This window comes from Tursiops truncatus, chromosome Y, assembly GCF_011762595.2.
Source record: "Tursiops truncatus isolate mTurTru1 chromosome Y, mTurTru1.mat.Y, whole genome shotgun sequence".
In the NCBI taxonomy this organism is placed as follows: Eukaryota; Metazoa; Chordata; class Mammalia; order Artiodactyla; family Delphinidae; genus Tursiops; species Tursiops truncatus.
The window spans coordinates 6,278,941-6,297,393 of NC_133428.1; the positions used below are offsets into that span (position 1 = coordinate 6,278,941).

Consider the following 18,453-nt stretch of genomic DNA (forward strand, 5'->3'; position numbering starts at 1 on the left):
GGGGAAATGAAAATCAGAGGAGGAGAGACCTTCTGGGAACTCCAGAAGCTCCAAGGGGCTGAGGGCAGGCAGAGCTCTGAGCACAGCAGGGCTGTGAGGGGCGCCCGGCAGGAGTCTGGGGGCAGGAAAGACCCTTGTTGGTCTCCTGCCACTGACGGACGCAGCCTCAGAGCTGTTTCTCTCCTGTGTGTTTTTCCATCTCTCCAACTTCCTTCCCTTTTTCCAGACAAGTTTTCCTCCAGAAAACCCACACGCCAATTGGCTGCTAGGACTGCCTGGGATGTTTGCAGGCTGCCCTCTCTTTTTTGCCAGCCGATCGGGGCTGCCTTTGGAATAAACACCGGCCCCCTCCGCTGACCACGGGGATGCCCACCTAGGACGACCTGAGGTTACCTTTTGAAAAGGCAGCTGATGGTCAGGCCACAGACGAAGGTCCCCAGGACCACCAGCAGGTAGACGTGCACCAGGCTGGATTCTGGTTCCGCAGAGCCTGGGGAGAGAGAGGGGAACACGCCAAGTACGCCAGGGGCCGGGGCATGAGCGATCGCCACTCAGCCAGCTTATGTCCTCACTAGCTCACGGAGGAGGAAACATGCCCAGAGCAGGACGGACATCTAAGGAAAGGACCCAGTCCTGCAACTTTCACAAAAAGATATTCGTGAGACAACACGACCCCGGGATCACGTCCAAAACACATAAAGCGATTTTAAGACACAGCAACCCAAAGACCGAGAATTCAATTTAGAAACGGACCAAAAAAGGATGAATACACATTTCCAGGCATACGGTTTTAAACAAAATGGCGTCCCATCTCTTCTTAAGCTCTAATTTCGCGTGTCATTTAGGATAAGTGCTCTTTACAGCACATTATTTTTCTAATAAGGCACATTTTGTCAGTGAGTATTTAACAAGCCAATGAGAAATCCCAATTCTACCAGGATCCTCATAACCTGATGGAGGGGCCGCCATTGTGAGATTTTTCAGTAGGAACAGATAAAATGTGACCTATTACACAAAGCTGTCGTTGTTTATTTTAAGCGATACGTTAATTGTCAAAAGTGCGTATTCCGGCGGGGAAATGAAACCAGAAAAAGCCACACGGATGTCAGCCAAGTCTGTTTAGAACTCTGTTCCGGGAAAAGTCTATTCTTTTTGTCTATTCTTATTTTTTTGGTGGTGGGGGCATATTTTAAACCCATTTGTAAAGTGGGTTGTCAGTGTTTTTGTTCTTGGCGTCTCAGAATACTTTATATGCTCTGGAGGCTTGGCCCTTATCAAATGATTTGAAATATTTCCTCCCCTTTCATGGGTTGTCTTTTCACTGTCTCGAGCGTGTCCTTTGATGCACAAGCGTTTTCATTTTTGATGAAGTCCGCTTTACCAATTTGTTTCTTTCATCAGTCCTGCTTTTGGTGTCACGGCTAAGAACCCGCTGACAAATGCAACACGGCAAATCAACTCCTTACGGTACTCAGCTGTCGCTTCCAGCTTATGAAATATCGCTGAATCCTTATTTCATTTCATAAATTCGACACCGGCAGGTATCAAAGGCATTGATCTTGGATCAGAAAAAAACAACCACAAAAAAAACGTATGCATACTGTGCTTGCTAAAACACTGAAGGTGTTTGAGACTGGATGGAAGGGAAGGTAGACTCTTAAGTATCAGATGGGCTTTAGGGCCAAACCATTATATTCCTGCCAGCTGATCAAAGTTAGAAGGAGGAAGGTAGTAAAAATCTGTCAGGCTAGAGCTTCCCTGGTGGCGCAGTGGTTGAGAGTCCGCCTGCCGATGCAGGGGACGCGGGTTCGTGCCCCGGTCCGGGAAGATCCCACATGCCGCGGAGCGGCTGGGCCCGTGAGCCATGGCCACTGAGCCTTCGTGTCCGGAGCCTGTGCTCCACAACGGGAGGGGCCCCAACAGTAAGAGGCCCGCGTACCGCAAAAAAAAAAAAACAAAAACCCAAAATCTGTCAGGTTAGCCCTCCCCCGATTAGAAAGAAACAGAGCCAGTTTGGATGTGAGCTGTATCCCGATCAGAGGTGGACCGTGACGGCTGTTTGGTGTGACCAGGAGGGATGGGTCATTTCCTGGTGGGGCGGAGGCTTAGGAAGGCTCTTAGTTATTCTTAAAGGGTCCCTCTCACGAGCCCTTGCTGTTGCCAGGGGAACAGTGTTGCGGGGTCCGGTGGACAGGAACCCCTCCCAGAATGGCTCAGAGATGAATTCAGGATGCCAGGATCTGTCTGGTGATGATCTCGGGACACGTACCAAACTCAGTTGGCTGACTCCAGGCACCCCAGTGGGCTTTCCGGGCATCTGCCGTCCTGATCTTCACAGTATGTTTGGCTCTGAACCCCGGTCTCGGAAAGCTGTATTTATTCCCCGAGTCACCAGACACCACAATCTTTGGAGAAAACAGAAAGTTAGACAGAGTTGTTGCCTGTGTTGAGAAACAGAATGCGGGTGTCTTTTCAGTTGCCCAACTGAAGTGAAAGATTCAAAGCCACACTCTCCCAATCTGGGCATGAATGTGGTATTTTACGTCCTGAGAACTTGGGAGGAATGCTTAAGGGAATAATGACAATGAGTGATTCTGCCATTTTCCAAGTAACCACTCCTGGGGTTGCTAGGATCGTAAGTATAGATGCAGAAATGATTCAAGAGCTACAGTGGGTATGAACCCACCCATGGATGGATAATGCCCCTGTAAATGATGTTAAGAGGACCAAGTTCGACTTCCTCATCGGACAGAGGAGGATACTGAGGTCAGAGTGGTGGTGAAACTTAGAAAAGATCAACAAAAATTACTCTGATGATCAACCTCGAGAGGAATTTTGGAAGAAGACATCATTCCCTTGACACTCCAAGGAATATTTCCTTGACCAACATGGATAGAAGAGGGAGACCCCATCCAGGGGCCTACTGGGGGGGGTGCCCCTATATCACTGACTGGACGGTACTCTAGGAAACCTCCATCCTCTGGTTTTTACCCCGTCCCCATCCTGGCCACCGCTGGACGAAGTTTGCAGTTGGCATGTGTCCATTGCCCAACATCGTACGCTTAAGCTACAAGGGTGATATTTTGGGTCAGAGTTGTAACTCACCAGTTGATTTCCACTGCTTCCGGTATTACTCTAGAAAAAAAAAATCCAGACCAAAATAGAATGTTTATTTCTCTCCATTTTGAAGGTTTTTCATGGGTCTCATCCAATCTCCCCCTTTGAGTGCAGTCAGGAAAAACCAAAACAGTCAGGCTCCAACAAAGGGTTGAGCTCCTACTGTCCCCCCTAACCTTCAGTGGCCCCCAGATAGAAGGATGGAACATGCCCACAGGAGGGAGGGTGCCCCTGTTCATGGCTCCTTCTAGAACCTCAGCTGGTTATGGATCCTAATAAGAATTCAGGTGGGCTTGGAGCATAGGTTCCTCCTTGTCTGCACTGGGTCCAGGTGGACATAGGGAGAGGGTTCCTCCTTGTCTACACTGGGTCCAGGTGGGCTTGGAGCAGACCCTGAATTTTCCCAGATGTTCACCCATTCTGAGCCCACCTCATGTGCCCCAGGTTCTCATGGTGGGTCATGCGGGTGGCTGCCAAGCTTCTTGAGGTGTGGTGCCCTGCTTGGAGCAGTGTCCACTCACCTGTCTCTGGATGTCCAGCTGGTACTGGAACTCCCTGATGGACAATGTTTTTCGGGTCCTGGGCTTTTCCCACCGGATGAAGCAGTGTGATTCGTTGCAGTGCACGGTGATATTGTTGGGTGGGTTGTATTGCTCTGTAATGAGAACCCAGCAGACACCTCTAATCCAGAATGCTTCCCCTGGACCACAGAGAGGAGACCCAGTTCTGCCTTTGCAACATTGATGGTGCCTCACCAAGGTCACCGGGAGGCAGGGGTGGGTCTGAGTGTTGTCTCTTGGGGAAGATATCAATCATCAGGCCGCCATGTGCAGAAGGGAGGAAGTTGCGGTTCAACAAGACCTGGGGAGACTTTCCTGGTGGCGCAGTGGTTAAGAATCCACCTGCTGATGCAGGGGACACGGGTTCGAGCCCTGTTCTGGGAAGATCCCACATGCCGCAGAGCAACTAAGCCAGTGAGCCACAATTACTGAGCCTGTGCTCTAGAGCCTGTGAGCCACAACTGCTGAAGCCCATGCACCACAACTACTGAAGCCCGCGCGCCTAGAGCCCGTGCTCCACAACAAGAGAAGCCACCACAATGAGAAGCCCGTGCGCCCTAACAAAGAGTAGCCCTCGCAACTAGAGAAAGCCCGCGCGCAGCAACGAAGACCCAACGCAGCCAAAAATAAATAAAATTTTTAGAAAAAGAAGACCTGGGGAGGTAGGTGGTGATGGGTTTGGAGGGCCGGAGAGAGGCCGGTTTGAAATGACTTTAGTCTTAAGAGGCCTGGACTATCCTATGGGATCAGGGAGCCTGCAGGTAGAAAGAGGGGCTGGCGTTCAAGAGAAGACATTGTTTGGCATATGGGAGTACCTTCAAGAGACCAGCCTGGAGCAGAGCGCTAGAAAGAAGAGAAAGAGCTGGCAAAAAAGAAGAAGAAGAAGAAGAAGTAAATTCACAGTGGCCCAGGGTGGGCAGAGGGGCTTGGACTGTCACATTCTAAGGAGAGAAAGAGGAGGTGGCATCTGGGTAGATTCAACTGGGTGTACACTTGTCCTTGTAGCAGGTTACCCAAAGGGAGGGAAGGAGGGAAAGATGGGGGCTTGGAGGAATTGGGTCCACATGGAGCTAGCAAAGTCATGGTTTCCAAATGGGGGAGTTGATGCATGTTTGAAAAGGTCAAGGAACTTCAGTGTCCTTCATCGTTGAACAGATATCCAAACAGTGACCCCATGACGGTGCGTGCCAGCAATCAACAGGATGGGAGTTCTGTATCTGACTGCATTTTGAGGGCATCTGTTCCATTCTAAAAGCTGAGACTCAATTCTGTTGTTGGAATCTTTGAAGGTCTGTTTGGACAGCTTGGCTGTGTGAAGCTTCTCTTGTGACTGTGAATCTCATGGACTCCACTTCCACATTGAGTAGATCTGATCGTCTTTAAATTTAGAGATGAGATGCTCTATCCCTAGGATACTTACACTGGATTTTCCAGCTCAGAAAAAAGTAAGGGATATGACTCCTCTGGCCTATCGTTGTGATCTGGACTTAGGATTCTGCACCCAGTTCTAATGTGTGGGACTTCCCTCCGACCCCCAACACCACCAAGCAATTCTCTGACACCAGCTGGGTGTCCTACAATTCAACTCAATTCTGACACTATCTACCTGGAGGTGGCGTCAGATTCCACAGGTGAAGGGCTCAGTCCTCCCACTTCAAATGTCAATCCCAAGTCCAGGTCATCACCTGTGCTTCCAACTGACCTGCTATAGATCAAAGATTCCCCTGACCTCCTCCGTGGGTTTGATTCATTTGCAAGAGAAGCTCACAGAACTCAGGAAACATTTTACTTACTAGATCACTATTTTACAATAAAAGGACATAACTCAGGAGCAGCCAGACAGAAGAGATGCATAGGGCAAGGCATGGGCAAAGGGTGTGGAGCTACCATGCCTGCTCTTCTCGGGTGGCTGTCTCTCTAATTTGTGGACATGTTTGACTGAGTAATTAAGGATCTTGAGATGAGGTCATTCTGGATAAGATGAGCTCTAAATCCAATGACTGGTGTCTGTATAAAAGGAAGGAAGGGAGATTTGTGATATACCAGGAAGATGGACATGTGGACAGAGATTGAAATGATGCATCCATAAGCCAAGGACTCCTGGCCATCACCAGAAGCTAGGAAAGAGGCATGGGAGCAGAAGTTCTTTCAGACAGTCCAGAAGGAACCAACCCTGCCAATGCCTTGATTTTGGATTTCTGACCTCCAGAACTGCAAGAGAATACATTTCCATTGTTTTAAGCCTCCCAGTTTGTGGTCATTTGTTACAGCATCTCCAGGAAACTTACACAGATTTCAATGCAAATTCTGTCGGGCCTACTAGGCAGTGGTTAAATCACAGGTGGTTGCTCTCACCTATTTCTTTTAACAGCAAAACCGAATCGAAGAACTGGATTCCTGCTTCTTGGCTGGTACCGTTAACCAGGAAGTAACTGTACGAAGTTAATCCCGAGAGGTCTTGGAGGTGACATCCCACGTGGGTTCCCGAGTCTTTTAGGTAGTGAGGACATTCTCTTTCGATTTTTTTCCTGTAAGATTCCAAAGTGTTCAGAGAACAATCAGGGCATATTTCGTTCTTCACTGTATTTCTCAGGGTTGTCTACATGAGGTCAACACTTACTTTGAGTCTCTTATATACAAAAAATATTGAACGTCGTTGGGCGCTGCTTGGCCCTTGGCCCAGGTGCAGTTCATGAAATCCGCATTGTAGATAAGACAGGAGAAGTTTTGGGCAGCTGTGCCCTCCCCACCTGGGAAGAGACAGAAACAAAATAATTTGTACATGGAGTTTAAAGGGGGATGGACCGGATGGCTTCATGGTTCAAAGAAGAATCAATACCAATTCTTCTCAAACTCTTCCCAAAAAGAGAAGAGGGAACACTTCTAAACTCATTTTCTGAGGTCAGCATCACTCATCACTCTGATACCAAAGCCAGACAAAGACACAAGAAAAGAAAATTACAGGCCAATATCCCTAATAAGCATAGATGTAAAAATCTCCAACAAAATGTTAGCAAACCACATCCAACAGCATGTTAAAAGTCAAATTTATCCCTTGAATGTAAGAATGATTCAACATATGCAAATCAATCAACGTGATGCACCACATTAACAGAGTGAAAGAGATAAACTACATAATCATCTCAATAGATGCAGAAAAAGTGTTTGACAAAATTCAACATCCATTCAGGATAAAAACTCTCAACAAAATAGGTATAAAAAGGATTTACTTCAGCACAATGAAGGGCAAATATGAAAATCCCACAGCTAATGTCATACTCAATGGAGAAAAACTGAAAGCGTTTCCTCTAAGGTCCTGTACAAGACAAGGATGCCCACTCTCACCACTCCTATTTAACATAGTACCTGAAGTCCTAGCCAGAGCAATTAGACAAGAAAAAGAAATAAAGTTATTCAAATCAGAAAGGAAGAAGTAAGATGATCTCTGTTTGCAGATGATATGATCATATACGTAGAAAACCTTAAGACTAAACAAAAAGAAAATATTGAAACTGATACATTTAGTAAAGTTGCAGGATACAAAATCAACATACACAAATCAGTGGCATTTCCACACAGTAACAATGACATAGCTGAAACAGAAATTAAGAAAAAAAAATCTCATTTACAATAGCAACAAAAAGAGTAAAGTACCTAGGAATACACTTAACCAAGGAGGTGAAAGGCTTGTAAGTTCAATGTTGCAAGACATTGATGAGGGAAATGAAAAAAGACACAGATAAATGGAAAGACACCCTGTGTTAATGGACTGAAAGAATTAATAGTGTTAAAATGTCCATACTACCCAAAGTGATCTATAGATCAATGTGACCCCTATCAAAACCCCAATGACATTCTTTAAAGAAAAAGAAAAAACAGTCCTAAAATTCGTATGGAACCACAAGACTCCAAATAGCGAAAACCATCTTGAGCAAGAAGAACAAAGCTGGAAGCTTCATGTTGCCTGATCCCAAGATATATTACAAAGCTACAGTAAGTAAAACTGTACTATGATGGCATAAAAGTAGACGTGAGATAACTGAAACAGAGTAGAGAGCCCAGAAATAAATTCCCACACTTATGGTGTACTGATATTTGATAAACCTGCCAAGAACACACCAGGGAGAAAGGATTAGTGTCTTTACTAAATGATGATGGGACAACTGCATATCCACATGCAGAAGAATGAAATTGGGTCCTTATCCCACACCACATACAGAAATCAAGTCAAAATGGATTAAAGACTTAAATATAAGACCTGAAACTGTAAAAGTCCTAGAAGAAAGCACAGGGAAGGAACATCTTGACATTGGTCCCAGCGAGGATTCTTTGGATTTAACACCAAAAGCACAGGCAACAAAAACAAAAGTAGAAAACTAGAATTGGATCAAACTAAACACTTCTGCACAGCAAAGGAAACAATCAGCACAGCGGAAAGCCAACCTATGGAATGGGAGAAAATATTTGCAAACCATATGTATCTGATAAGGAGTTAATATCCAAAATATAAAAAGAGTTCAAGCAACCCAAGAGCAAAAAACAAATTTTTAAAAAACAAATAATCAGATTAAAAACAGTCAAAGGATCTGAATAGACGTTTTTCCAAAGAAGACATCCAAATGTCCAACAGGTACCTAAAAAGATGCTCAACATCACTAATTGTCAGGGAAATACAAATTAAAACCACAATGAGGTATCACCTCGCACCTGTCAGAACGGCTCTCATCAAAAAGACAAGAAATAACAAGTGTTGGCAAGGATGTGGAGAAAAGGGAAACCTCGTGCCCTGTTGGTGGGGATGTAAATTGGTGCAGCCACTATGGGAAACAGTGTGGCGATTCCCCCCAAAATTAAAAATGGAACTATCATATGATCCAGCGATCCTTTTTTTTTTTTTTTTTTTTTGGTACGCGGGCCTCTCACTGTTGTGGCCTCTCCCGTTGTGGAGCACAGGCTCCGGACGCGCAGGCTCAGCGGCCATGGCTCACGGGCCCAGCCGCTCCGTGGCATGTGGGATTTTCCCGGACCGGGGCACGAACCCGCGTCCCCTGCATCGGCAGGCGGACTGTCAACCACTGCGCCACCAGGGAAGCCCTCCAGCGATCCTTTTTATGAGTGTATATTCCATGGAAATAAAATCTGGATCTCGAAGAGATATCTGCACCCCCATCTTCACTGCAGAATTATTCACAGAAGCCAAGATATGGAAATAAACTAAGTGTCTGTGTGGACAGATGAATGAATAAAGAAGATGTGATACACACACACACACACACGGAGGAATATTAGTCAGCCATGAAAGGGAGGAAATTCTGCCATTTGCAACAACATGGATGGACATGGGGGGTATTATGCTAAGTGAAATAAATCCGACAGAGAGAGACAAATACTATATGATTCACTTATATGTGGAATCTCACGAAAACTCATAGAAACACAGAATCGAATGGGGGTTCCAGGGGCTAGGGAGGGTGGGGGAAATGGGGAGATGTTCGTCAAAAGGTACAAATATCCAGCTATAAGGTGAGTAAGTTCCAGGGATCTAACGCACAACATAGTGACTATAGTTAAAATACTGGATTGTTCACTTGAAAGTCACTAAGAGAGTAGATCTCCAGGGTTTTCACCACAAAACAAACAAACAAACAAAAAAACGACTTGACAGGATGTATACGTTAATAGCTCAATTGTGGTAATCATTTCACAAAGTATACGTACATCAAAACACCAAATGTGGGAATTCCCTGGGGGTCCAGTGGTTAGGACTCTAACCACTGCGCTCTCACTTCTGAGGGCCCAGGTTCAATCCCTGGTTTGGGAACTAAGATCCCACAAGCCGCGCAGCATGGCCAAAAAGATAAAAAAACAAAAAACAAAAAACCCGCCAAATGTACCTCTTAAATATGTGCAATTCCTGTGTGTCAATTCTATCTCCATGTAGCAGAAAAAAGTGGGGGAATGTACCCTGATGCTCATGTGGGAAGGAGAAGAATCATCACCATGTTTTCCCTACCTGGGTTCAGGTAGACCAGTGTTTCTGAAATTCGTCTTTGGTTGATATTTACTTCGACAGTGAGCGTGACTCCCCCATGGAGAGAACAGTCCTGAAAGGTGCACTGACATTCCTTGTCTTTGACCTGAAAAGATGTCACCAGTCAGTGAATTAAGAACCAGTCTTCTTTCGTTACATCCTGGTTGTTTGCTCCTACACTGACCCTGTGATGACATCCACCTCCCTCTGTGACATCTCCCCCAGGTACCTTCTTTGGCAAGACACCAACTAGCAGCCTTCATAAGGTCAGAATAGAGCTCGCATTTTCTTTTTATTTTATTTTATTTATTTATATTTGGCCGCATTGGGTCTTCGTTGCCATGTGCAAGCTTTCTCTAGTTGCAGCGAGCGGGGGCTACTCTTCATTGCGGTGTGTGGGCTTCTCATGGCAGTGGCTTCTCTTGTTGTGGAGCACAGGCCCTAGGAGCGAGGGCTTCAGCAGTTGTGGCATGCAGGCTCAGTAGTTGTGGTGAACAGGCTCTAGAGCGCAGGCTCAGTAGTTGTGGCGTACAGGCTTAGTTGCTCTGCGGCATGTGGGATCTTCCTGGACCAGGGATCGAACCCATGTCCCCTGCATTGGCAGGCGGATTCTTAACCGCTGTGCCACCAGGGGAAGTCCCAGAGCTCACCTTTTAATATGAGAGCCCTCATCCCTTTAAACTGTATGGGAACTTCACACCCTCTTTTATGGGATTGACTTTTCTTGTCCTATCTCATACCCACCGTTCTCTCACAGGTGTCACGTTTACATTGTATCCAAGTCAGTCTGTTTACTTTATTTCCATTGAACAGGCAGAGCTAATGTTATTTCTCTCTCAGGATTAAATCTTGCAGGTGGACCAACTGAGCAAAAGCCTGCCATTGCAGGCAGCCAGGAGCCCCCAGGCTAATTGGAATGGGGATGCCTGAGAGAGGAATGGGGTCCCCTCAGGGAATCAGTCCTCTGGACACATCTTGGACACAGCAGCACTTTCCTGGTGCACTTCGAACCATGAGTCTGTGATGTGTCCCAGTGTCACGCGTATGTTTTTTATTTGTCCTGCTTGACGAGAGCTCTACAAAGAACAGTGATCGAGCACATCCAGTCCATCTTACCTTTTTTTTAATCTGTCCCTTCTCCTTGTGAATCAACACGCATTCCCCGTAGGTAGCGTTTTCCTGGCAGTCCCAAGTTAATTTTGTCGTCTTTGGGTCAAACTTCATGTTTAGACTGGAGTTCTGTTCCACGGTTGGAAGATCTGAAACATACAGCCTCAGGAGTCAGAAACTACTCTTCCTCTCCCGTCTCCATTCTCCCTTAACCAATGCATCTCACATCTTGTGAGCAGAGATCAGGGCTGGGAATCACTGTGCCCCTACCCCTCTCACACACCCTCATCACCCCCTACCCCTTTCCCGCCTCTCCTTCCTGCCCTTTCTGCAAGGGGAGATGTCCACTGTGGAAATAAATGAAGACAGGAAGCAGCAAAGGCTATTTATCCAGATCCTGCCATAGTAAAGGGAGTCGGCCACCATCACCTGTGTCTGCAGAATGGGTGGGGGGGAATTCACATGTCCAGCAGGGGGAGCACAACAGGAGGTGTGATGCCGGTTGACCGTTGCATATGAGGATAAAATGAAATGAGATGCAGGCATTGGGATGTTTCCCCCAGAACCCAGGGTCATGGGAATGGGAGCAACGGGAAGAGGGGAAGCACATTCATACGTTTATCCCATTGGTCCTGGGTCAGGAAGAGTGAGGGTACCAGCAGCATGGAGAGTAGAACGGCCATCACCAGGGCGCACAGGGGGCTGACCGAGGGACGTGAAAGTGCTGGGGGAAGAGAAAATCAGCTTTCATGGGGGTCTGGACATGGAGATCAGGGGTGTTTCCCTGGCGGGATGTCCAGGGAAAAAACTCAGGACTCTCTCCAGGGTGATGGTCAGCATGGTGACCTGGCCAGCCTGGGTCACTGTTGGCTACAGAGGGTCCTCAGGCTTCAGTAAGCCTCAGAGATGGCCCCAGAACCAAGAGCCTGTCCTCAAGCCTGAGCACCACGTCCAGTCTTCCCTGTTACCGCCTGAATCACTTTGGGCAAGTTGCCCACCTGCCTGGTCTGTAACATGGTGGCAGGGCTTGGGAGGCTGGGGGATAACTCCCAAGTCAAAGGCAATGAAAGGCCATGTACCGCGCCCAAGATGGGGTTCCTTCATGCAGTGGGAGACCCTTGGGAGACCCTCCACCTGACCCTTCAGCATCCTTTCTCCAGAGCCTGAGGACGAGGGTCCCTCCATGCAGTGCATTTGGGGAAACCCAAACCCTGAGTCTCCAACGTGGTTATCAGAGTCTGTGGATGGGAATCCCTCTGGGCAGTGTCTTTCTCTCTGCCCTGAGAGACTGTAAGCCCCCAGCCATAGCTGTTTCTCTATCCCCAGAAATGCATCCCCAGCGTATGGGTATCAGGGCGCTGGATGCACATTTTACAAATTGAGTGGATTATTTCTCCAGAGCAGAAAGCAGGGGTAGCCCCTGGAGCAGCTGCTGAAGTTGGGAACAGAATAGCAGGGATGGTCTATGTAAAGAAAATAGAAGCCATTTATATACATTATTATATAATTCCCCTATGTATTAATTATAAAATCTATCTCTTCATTTATAATAGAGATCTTCATATAAAATTGTAAATATAATGTGAAATATATAGAAAGAATCCATGTTTGTATGAATATGAACAATTTTATAAATAATATTGATACATAAGGACATTCTGTGACTTATGTATATTATCTTTATGCTAGGAGACTCTCTCTCTGACAAGCTTGCTTCACACTTTGATCCCTTTGTTATTCACACCCGATGAGGGAAGTTGATAAATGAGCAGAAAGACAGACACAAAATCAGACAGATGTCATGAGTTTGTAGGGGCTGAGCCTGACGTGGATGTACAGTTCCCCACAGAGCGTGGAAACCAGGGAGCTTTTCCTGCCCCCCAAGAAAACTGTGTTACTTTCCTTGTGCTCCTGTAACAAATTCCCACAAACTTGGCATTTTCTTTTTTAATTTTTTTATAAATTTATTTTTATTTATTTATTATTTTTGGTTGTGTTGGGTCTTTGTTGCTGCACGCGGGCTTTTCTCTAGTTGCAGCGAGCGGGGGCTACTCTTCGTTGTGGTGCACGGGCTTCTCACTGCGGTGGCTTCTCTTGTGGCGGAGCTCGGGCTCTAGGTACGTGGGCTTCAGGAGTTGTGGCGCACAGGCCGTTTAGTTGCTCCGCGGCATGTGGGATCTTCCCAGACCAGGGCTCGAACCCGCGTCCCCTGCATTGGCGGGCGGATTCTTAACCACCGCGCCGCCAGGGAAGCCCCAGACTTGGCATTTTAAAAACTCCGCCCTTCATCTCTTGCAGTGCTGCAGATCAGAAGTCTGACAGGGTCCCTTTGGGGTAAAATCAAGGAATTGGCAGAGAGCTGCTTCCCTGTGAAAACTCCACAGGGGAACGCGTTTCCTTGGCTTTTCCAGCTTCCGGAAGCCACCTCCTTCCTGGGTGCATGGTCCCCCTCCATCTTCAAAGTGCATTACTCCAGCCTCTTCATCATCACAGCACTGCCTCTCTCTTATAAGGACACTTGTGATGACACTGAGCTCAACCAGATAATCCAGAATAATCCACCATCTCAATACTTTTCACTTAGTCCTGTCTGTCATGTAAGGTAACATATCAAAGTTTCTAGGGATTAGGACGTGGGTGTTTTGGGGGACGTTTTCTGTCGACCATACGGGGACCAGGACTTGGAATTCGTGGCTCAGGTGACCCATGAATCCATGGCTGCCACATCACGGTGATTATAAGATGCTTTGGGGGGCTTCCCTGGTGGCGCAGTGGTTAAGAATCTGCCCATCAATGCAGGGGAAGCGGGTTCGAGCCCTGGTCCGAGAGATCCCACACGCCGCAGAGCAACTAAGCCCGTGCGCCACAACTACTGAGTCTGCGCTCTAGAGCCCACGAGCCACAACTACTGAGCCTGTGAGCCACAACTACTGAGCCTGCGCTCTAGAGCCCGCGAGCCACAACTACTGAAGCCCGCGCGCCTAGAGTCCGTGCTCCGCAACAAGAGAAGCCACCGCAATGAGAAATCTGCTCACCGCAACGAAGAGTAGCCCCCGCTCGCGACAATTAGAGAAAGTCCGTGCGCAGCAACGAAGCCCCAATGCAGCCAAAGATAAATAAATAAATTTATTATTTTTTTTACAAAAAAGATGCTTTGGGGAAAATTACAGCCCCTTTGCTTTGTGTCTCATTGCTCTGACTCTCTCTTACTAATCAGACTGGATTTGGGGAGAGTGGAACAAGAAATGCATGTTCAGGTTTCCTTCATGATATTAACACATTTTTTGAGATCTTAAAATATTTTTTAAAACTTGAGTGTTGCAACAATTAAAAAGCGTCATTAGGAACAAAACAGAAAAATAGGAACAGTCAGTACACAGAGAGACACGGAGGAACTTTCAGTGCATGTGACTGGGTAAAGGAACCAATCTGAAAAGGGCTTGTAGTGCATGATTCCAGCTCTACGACAGTCTGGACAAAGCAAAACCATGCAGACAGCAAAAGCATCAATGGTTGCCAGGGGTTAAGAGGGGAAGAGGGATGAAGAAGTGGAGCACAGGGGATTTTTAGGGCAATGAAACTACTCTGCATGACACTATGTATAATGATGGCTACAGGTCATCATGCGTTTGTCCACACCCATAAAATGTGCAACACCAAGACTGACCCCTAATGCAAATTATGAACTTGAGTCAAGAATCCTGCGTCCAACTTGCTCCATCGGTCGTAAGACATGCGCCACACTGATGAATGGTGTCCGTCACGGGAACTCTCTGTAGGGGAAGTGGGTACGTAGGAATCCCCTTACTTTCCACCTAAGGTTTCTGTAAACCTACAGCTGCCTTACACAAAGTCAATTAACATTACCAAAATATAGCACTGCAAAAGCAACACGCTCTATTCCAATAAAGCCGCACCCCACAGAAGACACCTGGTCTTCCGGCCGGGTCTGAGGTGGCATCTGCGACTCTGCTCACCGTTTCCCCAACAGTATCTTTGGTTGTGGTGATTCATTTTTTGGTGTTGCTGTGACTTGGAATGTGGCCTTTCCTTCTCTGGCGCTAAGTCCTGCCAGTGCGCGCCTCACCTCTCTGCGCTCCCAGAATCCCATGCTTTTAACGCTTCATCCTTTCCTGGAGGGCCCTCTCTCTCTGCATTTTATGGTGCACGATCATATTTTCTGTAATTTCCTTGCATTTATGGCGTCTATTGGTCTAAACGCAGCCTCTGTCTCTTGGTGTTTTAGTTGACTGGGGGCTGCCCTAAGAAAGGACCACAAGTTTTCTTCCCTCCCTCCCTCCCCCCCTCCCTCCCCCCCTCCCTCCTGGCCTTCCTTCCTTCCTCTTGGCATTTCCCTAATTCATTCCTTCTCTATCCAATCCTGTCCTGCCTCTGCTTTTCTTCCCACTATGCCCAGCACGCCAACCCCTTGGACCTCCTTCTCCACATTCTCGTATCTCCCTCCTGGGCTCCAGCCCCACCAAGGGGGCTCCTCCATCTTCCACCAAGGCTCTCGGACGACCTACAGGACCCACCATCAGCGGACCGCTGGCCCAGCTCCTCCGTGGCCTGTGTCACCCTGGGTGACTTTGGCATCCATTGTACAAGGGGGACCTCCCGACTTCCGTGAGCCATCTCCACCAGCAAAGACCCCTTCACCCCAGCTGCCTTCACACGCCCAGTCCCCCTGGCCCGTTATCACCTGGACCCGCCCCCCACCCCCGAGACATGTTCAGGAGTGTCCCGAGCCTGCTGGCGCTCCACGGGCACCGGACACCCTCTCCTCACACCCCAGCTGCCTCTGCTAAGAAGCCGCCAGCACCTCCTGCGTTTAATTCGCTGTTTCCATGAACGCGCCTCCTTTCCCACCTCCTCTGTCGAAGGCTGGACTGGCTCATCTATTGGAGCCGGGAAGGAAGGAAGGAAAGAAGGAAGGAAGGAAGGAAGGAAGGGAGGAAGGGAGGGAGGGAGGGAGGGAGGAGGGAAGGAAGGGAGGGAGGAGGGAGAAAGGAAATAGATTCCCTGAACCTTCACCATCTCCTCCTGGCTGGGTCCCAACAATGGAGGACCCCACCCACTCCCTTTTTCAGGTGTGCATACCTGGGCCACCGCACACCTGGAGACAAGCACCCAGCCTCAGATTCCTGCCCCCAACTCCCCCCCGCCCCCTGGGACCTCACTTGCTATCAGAGAGGAAATAAAAACCACAGAGCCGACCTGTTCCAACTTCCCCACCCGCCTGACATCTCCTGCCCTTCTCCCACGATGGGAAAGCACCCAGCTTCCTCCACCTGCGAACGGGACCCCGGACCACCCAGCTTTCCTCTGGGTCTTGTCCCCGGTCCTCTGTGCTGGGGCCGGGGCACCCAGAGGCTCTGAGAGAGGACCTTCCTGGGTCAGTGCACGCCCGCAGCGACTCTTGCCTTGATTTTCACATCCGCAATTTGTGCACGGCCCTTGCGGTTGGAGCTGAGCCTCACTTAACAGGGCGGGGGATGGGCCGCGGAAGGGCCACTGACCAGAGCACCTTAGTCCTCAGCGGTTACAGCACCTGCGCCCATCACCTGGCCCTCTGTCCCGTCAGCTTCCTGGGTGCACTTTTCTCCCCCTTAGTGCCTCGCATCGTACCTGCCTTGGGAAGCGGGGTGGACACGCAGCGGGTACCCAAGGATACGCACTATCTTAGACTGATCGACACCCTACAGCGCAGTTCCCCATTCAGCTTCCTCTGAACCGAAACTGCCTTCCTTGGCTTCTTGCTCATTGTGATGGGGCAAAACCAGAAACTTCTGTAAACTTGACTTAAAAGGAAACAGCCAAGTTCTCACACACCACAAAGGGACACAGAAATCCACCCAAAGGTTGCTGCTTTAGATCAGCGGTCCATCGCAGCTCCCGGCTCTGGTCGAGGATGGCGAGAAACCTCCAGAGGACAGTTCGCGCAGAGCATGAGATCATCAGTGCTATGACGTATCATGTGCAGACAGAGCCTGGTTTAATTCTCACCCCCGTCCTACGAGGCAGCTCCTGGTACCCTCACAGAAGTGGCCGGAAGACCAAAGCCCAGTGAAATCTCATTCTTTTACTTTATTTGTTGCCTTGATTGTTTCTAAAGTCGCGGCAAAATTCACATGGTATAAAATTCGCCCTTTAAAACGTACAGCTCAGCGGCACTTAGGACATTCATAATGTTGTGTATCCCACCACCTCTATCTGGTTCCAGAACCTTCTCATCCCTCCAGAAGGAGACCCTGTCCGCATGAGCTGTCACTCCCCAGCCCACGCCCCCAGCCCCCAGACACCATGAACCCACTGTCTGTCTCTGTGGAGTTGCCCGTCTGCTTGTTTCCTGTAAATGGAATCGTGCCCTATTTTGCCTTTTGTACCCACTTTCCCTCTTCTTCTGGTTTTCACCAGGCTGGGTTTTCTTTCCTCTTTTAAAGATTTCAGCTTTACACAGATGTCAGCTGGAAAGAAGGTGCTGAGACCTTGTCTCAGAACAACATCTCTCAAATTTGAGGCACACAGGAAACACCTTGCAGGGGCGTGGGTCCACGGGGGACCCTGGCACAAGCTGGCATTTTGATCTCGCTGTAGTTCTGGGGTGCCACGCATCACTGATCGGGCAACACACAGACACAGAATGCAACGCCACCCTCTTCAACAGCACCTGTAACCTGGGCAGGCCACCCGCTCTGCAGGACACACAGCTCCACGAAGGCGTCCCACCCGAGCCTTTGGACTAAATCCAAGCTACGTCCCAGGTACAGGCTTGTACAGAGAACTCCACACACGCTCACTGCAAGCTGGCTGGGTCCCTGGGACTCACTCAGACCTTACAATGCAGCGTCACGTGCTACGAGACGCACCCATCACCAATAACCATCTTCACCTGGGTGCCCTTCACCCAGCAGTTTTTACTGCCCACCCTCAAGTTCTCGCCCACCTGGAATGCCAGCTGCCCGGAGCAGCAACAGAGGCAGGAAAAGGTCCCCTAGTGACTTGACACTTTGGAGGACCCCAGGATCAAGGGGACCGGACTAGCCCACCGTACCACGCTCGCCCCTGCCAACCTGTGTTCCTCCATGCTGCTGCCTGACGCTCCCACATCTGGCCGCTCTGACAACTAAGTCTCTTCCTCGTCCGAAAGCAAGTGCCCAGATTGCGCGACAAGAGCATTTCAGCTCAATATCTTCCTTTTTTTTTTTTCCCTCCCCCATCTGTGGTGTTTCTCATTACAAGGAATTGGGAAACCTTCGTGGTGGAGTTGCCCCCTTCACCATAGCTACAGAGAAGGTCACCCTCCTTAAAGTCCAAGCAGTGGCTCAGGAGGCTGCCCAGACCAGCTACCAGGTGGGCCTCTCGTGTCACTGCCCATTTTCATGGAGAAGGTCATCCTCCTAAGAGTTGGACCAGAGAGATCACCAGGTCTTCTCAGAGTGGACACCATGGTGGGTCTCCATGTCTTCGGTGGAGAACACCCCCTTGCTCACATTCACAACCAACCCAGTTCTGGTCAATTCAATTCGTCAGAACTTTCCTGAGTATCCCAGGGATTTAAAACCGGCCAGAGTGGGTAGGAAGTGGCTTTCCAGCTCATGATGGGGCAAGGCTGAACAGAAGGGTCATGGGGGC

At 48.6% G+C, this 18,453-nt stretch overlaps 1 protein-coding gene across 8 annotated transcripts in view; it reads right to left on the reverse strand.

Moving 5' to 3' along the window:
* Nucleotides 1–17,966, reverse strand: part of LOC117310565 (granulocyte-macrophage colony-stimulating factor receptor subunit alpha-like) — a 34,320-nt gene extending 16,354 nt beyond the window's left edge. For 6 of the 8 annotated variants that reach the window (XR_004524714.2, XR_004524715.2, XR_004524716.2 and 3 more), the window contains exons 1-10: nt 17,892–17,966; nt 11,435–11,542; nt 10,825–10,967; nt 9,691–9,814; nt 6,298–6,427; nt 6,033–6,205; nt 3,639–3,772; nt 3,106–3,135; nt 2,270–2,405; nt 394–490 (exon numbers count right to left, since the gene is read on the reverse strand). Coding sequence is in view for 5 of the 8 variants with exons in the window: in XM_033850258.2 (XP_033706149.1) it covers nt 394–490; nt 2,270–2,405; nt 3,106–3,135; nt 3,639–3,772; nt 6,033–6,205; nt 6,298–6,427; nt 9,691–9,814; nt 10,825–10,967; nt 11,435–11,542; nt 17,892–17,928 (1,112 nt within the window). In the remaining 3 variants the exon portion in view is untranslated. Of the gene's footprint in view, nt 1–393; nt 491–2,269; nt 2,406–3,105; nt 3,136–3,638; nt 3,773–6,032; nt 6,206–6,297; nt 6,428–9,690; nt 9,815–10,824; nt 10,968–11,434; nt 11,543–14,485; nt 15,037–17,891 lie in introns of those variants that run through there. The other 2 variants (XM_033850259.2, XM_033850260.2) reach the window with 2 other exon arrangements.
* Nucleotides 17,967–18,453: the final 487 nt, after the last annotated feature.